General features: G+C 47.3%; 1 protein-coding gene across 1 annotated transcript in view; it reads left to right on the forward strand.

Moving 5' to 3' along the window:
* The first annotated feature begins 1,617 nt into the window (after nucleotides 1–1,617).
* The window catches only part of HDGFL3 (HDGF like 3), a 75,655-nt gene continuing 67,956 nt past the window's right edge, over nucleotides 1,618–9,316 (forward strand). The window contains exon 1 of the mRNA XM_059371470.1: nucleotides 1,618–1,994. Coding sequence (XP_059227453.1) covers nucleotides 1,911–1,994 — 84 coding nt within the window. The 5' untranslated portion in view covers nucleotides 1,618–1,910. The remainder of the gene's footprint in view (nucleotides 1,995–9,316) is intronic.

Below are 9,316 nucleotides of genomic sequence, written 5' to 3' on the forward strand. Positions count from 1 at the left end.
CCCAGAGATCTGCCATGCCCTTCCCTCCTACCTGTGGAAGAACCCAGAGTAAGGACTGTCCTCGAGGAACCAGGAAGTGGGGCCTCACTAGTGGACAGACTCACCAGCACCTTGTTCTTGGACCTCCCAGCCTCCAGAACTGTCAGAAATCAGTCCCCCCTTCTGTGGTATTTTATTGTAGCCACCGGAAGGGACTGACACTGGTGGCGACCCAAAGCTGGTCTCTTTGCTATGTCCTTTTGACACGGAGACAAAAGGACCTAGACTGGTCTTCCACGGTGAGAAAAGAGGACAGGTGAGCCTGCAGGACCCATGGGGGAAGGCGTGATATCTAAGTAGTAAGGAAACGCATGAGTAGGTCACGTCAAGCACTAGTAACAATGTCAACAAGCCTCAGGAAGTCTAGAGACTTCAAAGCCCCATTACTGGAAGCCCAGCACCAAGAAAGGTGCAGGGGTTGGTCCGCCAGGCAACACACACACACACACACACACACACACACTCTACAAAGCAAGCGAGGGAGGCAGGTACTGATGGAAATGAATAGCTTCTATAAAAGGGAAGAGCAGGAACGCTCAGAAGAGGGGACAGACGCGAACGACAGCCATCCTCGTGACAAACGAAGGCCACAGCAAGTAGGTTACACTCAAGGGCTGCGCCAGTGACTTCTTACGGGTGGGCTTCGACATGATGAAAGAAGCAGATTCATCATTAGGCAGATTGAAGACACGTTGTCCGAAATGTTGCCAGGATTGGAAACAAGTGACACGCCAGAGTTAAGTCCCTTTCCCCAAACTACAGGCCTGCAAGACCCACGCGCTGGAGAAGCACGACCGCGCTTGGACTCTGGAGTCCTGTAGGTCCGCGTTCGAATCCCGCCTGTGCCGCCAGGCCAACGAGAGCCACCGCCCGTGACTCCGGCCAAGAGCCTGCCCTCGGTGGGTCACGGTGCATTGTCAAGGGCAGACCTGGGGCGAGGACCCAACAAGGTCGCCGACTCCAGAGCGGGGCTCTTTGCAGGCAGCCTGAAGCGCAGGGCAGCGGGTCCCCTCGCGTCCCCCAGGCCTGCAGCGCCTTTGTGCCCCACTCGCCGGAGAGCACCCGCAGCAGTGGCCCGCGGGGGGACGGCCAGGCGGGGGCCGGGCGTGGGACTGGGGGGCGCGAGGAGGTGGGGGAGCGCCCCCCTAGAGCGGCGCGGGCCGGCGGGGAGGGGGGCGGCCAGGTGGTGATTGGCTGGGCTGCGGCAGGCAGCTCCGGGCCCAGAACAAAAGAGAGCGGGCGGCGGGCGTCCCCCGGAGTAGGCGCTCCCGCCCGCTCCGCGCGGGCTTCGGTGCTGGGGGAGGACGCGCCCGCCCGCGGAGCAGCCGGGCTGGCGCGCTCGGTTTCTGGGCGAAAGCCGGCCGTGTACCTAGGAATTAACCGGCCGGCGCGGGAGGGGAGGGGAGCGGGAAGCGGGGCGGGGGGGATGCTGAGCGCGCGCGAGAACAATAATAAGATCGTGTTTGCGGTCGCTGCCCGAGGAGGAATTCGGAGGAGGCGCGAGGCCCGGCGCTCGCGCCGCGCCCGGGAGCCCGGGAGGGAGGCCGGCGGCGGCGGCCGCGGCGGCATGAGGCAGGCGACGCGGCGCCTGTGAGCAGCGCGCGGCGGCGGCGGGGACCTCGGCGCGGGCGAGAGCCGAGCGGCCGGGGGCTCCCCTCCCCCGCTGCCGGGCCGTGATTTGCCGGGCCTGCTGCGCCCCCCGCCCACCCCTCGCCTCAGCCGCCGCCTCGCCGCTTCCCCTCGTCGGAGCGGCCGCTCGCCCGCCCGCTCGAGGCCCGCGGGGAGCGCGGCGCAGTCCGTCGGCCCACGGGGGGGCGGCCTCCCGGCATCTTCGCGGCGACCAAGGACGACCGGGGGAGGAAGCGGCCGGGATGGCGCGTCCGCGGCCCCGCGAGTACAAGGCGGGCGACCTGGTCTTCGCCAAGATGAAGGGCTACCCGCACTGGCCGGCCCGGGTGAGTACGGCGGCCGCGGGCGGGCCCGCCCGCCCACCATTTTCCCCTTCATGATGGCGCGCCCGCCCCCTTCCTCCATCCGCCTCGGCCCGGAGCCCGGCGCCCCGGAGCCCGGGCGCCCCGAGCCGGCGGCGGCCGGGGCTGAAGGCGCGGGCGGCGCTGCGCACGGAGGCCGTGCCCGGGCCGGAGCCGAGGGTTCCGGGCCGCAGCCGAGGGTTCCGGGCCGCGCCCGCTCCCCGCGAGGGCGGCCATCCTTCCGCCCCCTCTGGAAGGCGGCTCCGGCCCGGGCAGGCCCGCCGCGGGGAAGCCGGGCAGCCGCGGCGCGGGGGCGGCGGGCCCGGGCGCGAGGCAGGGCTGCGGGCAGGGTCGCGGGTGGGCCGCCGGGGCCCGGGCGAACGTCGGGGCACGTAGGGGAGCGTGATGCAAATGGCTGGCGGCGGGCCGGCGGGGGCCGCGGCGGCGGAGCCTGGAAAGGGCCAGTGGTCATCCGGAGGCCAGCAGGAGCCTCTTGGCAGCGGTTCATCCATCCCTCGGCGCCTCCGTCGCCTTCCAGACTTGTTGAGTTCCCCCCGAGCCCCGCCGGCCGCATCATTGTCCTGGCGTCCGCGCCTGCCCGCCGCCCGCCGCTCCGCGGACCCACCCGGAGCAGCCGGGAGCTCGCAGCCCGGCAGCGGCTGGCGGGTCCGCGGAGCTCCCGGTGCCTTTTCACCTCCATGTTTGTTTTAGGTCGGATCCCAGACCTTCGGCTCGGCCTCCCGCTACAGCCCACAATAGCTCTCTCTTCCAGGTCGTGGCTGGCGCTTTCTCTCGAAAGCATCTGCGTGTAATACACAGCCTCGATTTTTTTTTTTTTTTTTTAAATCGGGCCCTTTGGGCGAGGAGGAGATCAACACTGCCGTGTGTGCTTTGTGTCTTAAAAATAAACCCCGTTTACTTTTGATTTTTATGCTAGTTGGCAGTTAGGTGTTTGAAAGGAGAAATAACAGTGAAAAGGAGGGTCGGGGCATCTTGGAGGCTCTGTTGGTATCCTTGGGGAACAGAATAGACGTGGGAAATATTGGCATAAATAAGAGTGTGAGCTCTAAAATGTTGTATTACAGTCAAGTGAAGGTAGCTAGACCGGGGGGGGGGCACCCATTCACAAAAGGAAGTGACATCACGGGTGGCCAGGCTGAAATTAGTGAAGTTGAAGTAATGGGTGGACATAATCACTTTTTTTTTTTTTTTTTTGCATTTAGTTCCGCGATTGTAAAATAGAAAAAAACAAAAACAAAAAACCCAAACCCACAAAAAACAGTTGGCCTGGGAATTGGGGGGCCTGGTATTGGGTTTGGGCTCTGTTATGGACTAATCATTTCAGCTGTCTGAACATCCAGTTCTGAAATCAGAAAATTATCATCTCTAGGATTCCTTCCAACAACCTCTGGTTTCCAGTGAGGTTCAGGTTCCATTAGGCTGTGATTATAACTTTGGAGAGTCAAAAACATACAAACAAAAAACCAAACCAAAATTTAAAATTTCATTAACAAGTTGCTTACTTAGGTTGGCCACCTGTAGTCATTTTGAAACAAAAAAGTGCAGAATAAGTAGTTCTAGTTCTATATCTGATTGCACACAAAATTCCTAGAAGTTGTAATTCCAAACGAAGGCAAAATGGAAAATAAAATGAGGAAACAATCAGGTGGTTAGATAAAATAAGTACAGGAAGGAAAAATCTGTGTCTCTTCCCCATTTCATGTAAACTCCTCAAAGAAAGGACATGTGTTTTCTTTTTTATAAAATGGTATTTTATAGTGAGTGGCATGTTGTAATTTCCAAGAAAAGGTAATGGTTAGAAAAAGATGTGAGTCCCTACTCTGGTAGTTACCATGTTGTATGCTCCATGGATGTTCTCAAGTTGCTTCCACTCCAGGTGGCTAAGGCATTATCCCCATTCTACACCTCGCTATAGATGTCTGTAGATGATGTTACAAAATGCTAACTGGAAAAAAAAATCCTACTTCTTCATATTTCAAATACTGGCATTCGATATGATGGCGCTCTTGTGGGGATTAGATTCTGTATGGCCCCAAGGGATCAGACAGACCTAGGAGGAAAAACATGGGGGAGACAGATTTTGGGAGGACTCTTCTATCGAAGAAGGTCCATGCTTGAATGGAGAAGCAACTTCCCTGCCGAAGGGATGCTGTTGGGTCCTAGGCAGCCCCTTGTGAGGAATGTGGGCCCAGAGGATTCACTCCTCTAGCAAATTTGGTCAGGTTGGATTCCGCTTTTGGCCGCCCTTCAAACTCTGTGACCTTAGGCATATTCTGTAATCTTTCTAAGTTTTAATTTACTAGCCTGTGAAATAGGCATAATTCTCACCGCACAGATTCAGTGTGTGTAAAAGTACCAAGCAGCTACCTTTTTTCCTTTTTCGATTTCTGACTTTCCCCTTGTATCACTACACTGTTTTTAATTTTCAGCTTTTGAGTAGATAGGTTATTTTTTCCAACCTTTTGTCATGAATCGTTTCAAGTGTATAGAAAAGTTAAAACAGTTGTCCAGTGAACACCTTTATATCTACCACTTAAATTCTACAATTAACATTTACTGCACTTGCTTTATCTTGTGATTCATGATCCATCCCTCTATCCGTACAGCAGTCCATCTTATTTTAATGTATTTTAAGGTAAGTTGCAGGCATCAGTATAATTTACTCCTAGATACTTCAGCATGCATTATCATTAACTAGAGGTCAGTATGTTTTATAGATCCTTTTTCTTTGTTTCTTTCTTTCTTTCTTTCTTTCTTCTTCTTCTTTTTTTTTTTTTTTTGGCCTTTTGAGATAAAATTTATATAAACTGAAACACACTTAAATGTACCATTCAGTGAGGTTTGATTAATGTATATGCTGGTATAATCCAAACCCCTTGTAAGATATACGGTAGTATCAGTACCCATGAAAGTTCCCTCGTGGCTCTTCTCAGTTAATTCCTGTCCTCTTCCCTGTTCAGATGCATTATATTAGCATTCAGTGGCCAACTAGCTGTTTCTAACAGAATATATTTTATATTGCATATGACTTAAAAATACAAGTTTTATTTGTACCTACAGATTAACTAGCTTGATACTAAAAATACTTATGCTAAAATAAGAGTCTCTGAACCCTATTGATCATGTGCTCTATTGGTAAAAATCCCTAATATATATAAATTTACTTTAAATTATATCTCCATGTAAAATGCACTATTGCTTCCTACATTGTAAAATAAATACAAAAGAAAGCAGATGACAGATGATGTAATTTATGTTTTAAAATTCTTATTAGCAAAATATTGATAGTAGTAGATTAAGTCTATTTTTAAAAATAACTTTTGGAATTTTTTTGCCTGTTTCTTCTGAGATCTGACTAGATAGTCACAGTTTTTCTAAAGAGATTTTCTACAATGGAACTGTCAGCTAGGCCATTTCCTTGTTTGCTTGTGCTTACATTATTGGTATTATCTTTGCAGGACTCCTTTTAGCCACTTGTTCATTTGGCAAGAGTTCACTTAGAAGTGAATATTCCATAATTTTGCTCAACTAGGCACTCCCAAATGGCGTAAATCACAGTGTGCTCAAAGTGAATAAATACAGCCATCTGAATAAGGACACCGGTGCCCATTTATATGTTAAATATCTGTAAAATTTACTTTGTAGGTAAAAGAATAAGAAACTAAAATAGAAATTGTACCATTTTCTTCTCACAGCCTTCCCCCAAATTATCTTGTATATCTTCTGAGGTGTGAGCACTCTCTGTGTGTTACCCCTGCTCTGAAAGATGGAAGTAAAAAGCAAAGCAAAACAAAAAAGTCCCCAAACTCTTGTATTTCAACCAAAACTCTTTTTTAAAATTTAAAAACCTTCGATGAGATCTCTCCAGCATTGCTAATAGAAGAGTAAATAGATACAATCACTTGGGAAAACTGGCCCAATCTACCATAGTTAAACACACACCTATCTTGTAATTGAGCAGTCTGTTCTAGGCATCTACCCGAGAGAAGTGAGTGTTTATGGCCATTACAAGGCTTGTACGACAAGGCTCAGTCATGACAGCTTTATTCATCATAGCAGAAGATTGAAAACAACCCAGATGTCCATCAGCTGGAGAATGGCTAAACCAAACCGTAACGCCTTCATGCAGTGGCGTACTGCTCAGCAGTAAAAAGGAACAGACTCCGGAGGCCCACAAACATAGGGCTGTATTTCAAAATTTGGGATTGAGTGAAAAAAAAAAAAGCCAACATGAATAGATTCTGTGTGATAACATGACCATCGAAAACAGGCAAAAGTGGGGATCAGTCTGTAGTGGTTGGAGGGGATGTTACAGACTGGGAGGAAGCTCTGAAAATGTTTGTTATCATGATCTGGATGTGATACACTCAACTTTATCAGACTGCACAGTTAAGATTTGCACACTATCCTGTGTGTAAGTTTTACCTTACCTTCATACTTTGAAGTGGGAGAAAAGAATCTAACACTTCAGACTTCATGGATTGAATTTGACCATTCTCAGCTTTCAGTGAGAATTTTATTTTTTCTTTGAGGCTTCAGTGCTACCAATTTGCATCTTCCCGTTCCCTTTTGACTGTCTGAGAAACTCGTTTACTACTTTACAGCTTTCTGTTTACATTTCTTTTTAGTTCTGGTTTCTGCCTGTCTTTGGTTTAACTATATTGGTTTTTCTAATCCTTTCATGCTAAATCATTGCTCGTATTTTTAATCTAGCTCTCAACTTCTTACCTGATAAGTCGAGAGCTAGATAAAACATTTGGGGGTGCCTGGGTGTCTCAGTCAATTGGGTGTTTGCCTTCAACTCAGGTCACGATCCCAGGGTCCTGGGATTGAGCCCCATATCGGGCTCCCTGCTTGGTGGGGAGCCGCCTTCTCCCTCTCCCTCTGTCCCGTTCCAGTGCTCCTGCTCTCACTCTTAAATAAATGAATAAAATCTTAAAAAAAAAAAAAAAAAGGCACTTGATCGCCATTCTAGGACAGCTTGGCTAAACTTTTACTGAGCAAAAGTTTACTGTGTAAGTCACTGTGCTAAGTATAGTTTTTCATTTTTCTACCAACAGATTAAATTTTCAACAATTTAAAAATATTATAATTACATATTAAAGTTTCCACACCTTTTTTTTTTTTTTAAGAGTTTTTATTTATTTGACAGCGAGAGAGGGAACACAAGCCGGGGCAGTGAAGAGGGAGAAGCAGGCTTCCCGCTGAGCAGGGAGCCTGATGCAGGGCTTGATCCCAGTGTTAGGATCATGACCTAAGCCAAAGGCAGAGGCTTAACAACTGAGCCACTCAGGCTCCCCTTCGTACCTAAACACTGATTGAGAATCCTTAGTTCTGATCCATAGTACTTCCAGTTTCTTTGCTGTTACTAAACTCTGAACCTTTATTTCTGGAGACCAAGCTACATAATTTCAGGGAATGACTTGGGACTTAAATTCTTTTTAATCTCAACATGAAGTAAGATGTTTATATTCCTGTTTCTTTGGCATGAGTCCAGAGTAGCCCATCATTGGTTCATCCTTCAGGTAGAGTGGCAGGAATTCATCAGCCTTTCCCTGGAGACTATATTCATGTTGCTGAGGGACTAGCACGTTGTCTCATTTTCTTCTGCTTAAATCTGGGAACAGATAGGCAACTTAAACCCTCAGTGTCAGTATGTACATTTGCTCCCATTTCAACCTGCTGAATCAGTATTTCTGGCACATCCCCTTTGCTGTGCCGTAATGACTACTGTTTCCCCGGGATTTGGAAAATGTTAATTCTCTGAAGCCAGGTTTCTACTATATGAGATTGTGTTTCATTCTTTTGGAAAATGACTGATAGTTTAAAATTATATGACTGTATTGAAAATATCTATTAGCATAAGAAAAACATTGTAGGCTAGTAAATATGGTAAACCTAATAGGGAAGAGCCCAAATGCTCCTGTTTATTGGAGAAAGTTACCTTCTGATGCAGAAGATTGTCCAGATGTTCAATCAGAATCCAGTCTACTTGAAGCTGTGATTAGTCCACTGCCAAAAGGCTTCTTAATCAGAGCCTTGCTTACTGGGAGCATGGTCTGTGGACCGTTAACCTGTCAAGGACCAGATAGGTGCAGAAATGGAAAGTAAGAATTTAGAAAAAAATTTTTAAGCAATCTGGTAGAGTAACTTCATGTTTATGAATTTAATTTTTAAAATGAAGTTTATGTTTTCTGTGACTTTATTTTTCTACTATTTCATCTTTCATGTATTTTATAAAAATGTCTGTAACAAATTAGAAATTAAAAAAAAAAAAATGTCTTTCACCCCAGAGTACTGACTATAGAGGATCCTTAAAGGTCAGTAGTACTCCTTGCATCTAAAACAATCTGCTCATACGATAAACTTTTTTTTAAAGATTTTATTTTGGGGATACCTGGATGGCTCAGTTAGTTAGGCATCTGACTCTTGATTTCTGCTCAGGTCATGATTTCAGGGTCATGAGATAGGACCCTGCATGGGGCTGTTTGCTGGCCATGGAGCCTGCTTAAGACTTTCTCCCTCTCCGTCTGTCCCTCTCCCCTCAACACTCTGGCTCGCTTGCTTTTGCTTGCTCTCCTAAAAAGAAAAAAACATTTTAAAGTAATCTCTACACTCACGACCCCAAGATCAAGAGTCACTTTGTCCACTGAGTCAGCCAGGAACCCTTGCTCATATTGGAAACTATTTTAAACTGTCTTCAGCTATTTAAAAGAGAGAATGGATTGACTCTTATAAGTATCTCATCTGTGTAAAAAGTTTTTATTACTTAAGTAATAATATTCATTGTGGAAAGATTGCTATCCCTCTGCCTTGTCATAAGCATCATGAATATGAACCTACATATATAAGTACATAATTTTTGTAGTTATGTACAGTTTTGTAGCCTTTTATCCCCATTTAAACACTATATCTTAGGGAACTTTCTTTTTTTTTCTTTTTTTTTTTAATACAATTTTTTATTTTTTATAAACATATATTTTTATCCCCAGGGGTACAGGTCTGTGAATCACCAGGTTTACATACTTCACAGCACTCACCAAAGCACACACCCTCCCCAATGTCCATAATCCCACCCCCTTCTCCCAAACCCCCTCCCCCCAGCAACCCTCAGTTTGTTTTGTGAGATTAAGAGTCACTTATGGTTTGTCTCCCTCCCAATCCCATCTTCTTTCATTTATTCTTCTCGTACCCACTTAAGCCCTCATGTTGCAACACCACTTCCTCATATCAGGGAGGTCATATGATAGTTGTCTTTCTCTGCTTGACTTATTTCGCTAAGCATG

This window comes from Mustela nigripes, chromosome 13 (genome assembly GCF_022355385.1).
Source record: "Mustela nigripes isolate SB6536 chromosome 13, MUSNIG.SB6536, whole genome shotgun sequence".
Lineage (NCBI taxonomy): Eukaryota > Metazoa > Chordata > Mammalia > Carnivora > Mustelidae > Mustela > Mustela nigripes.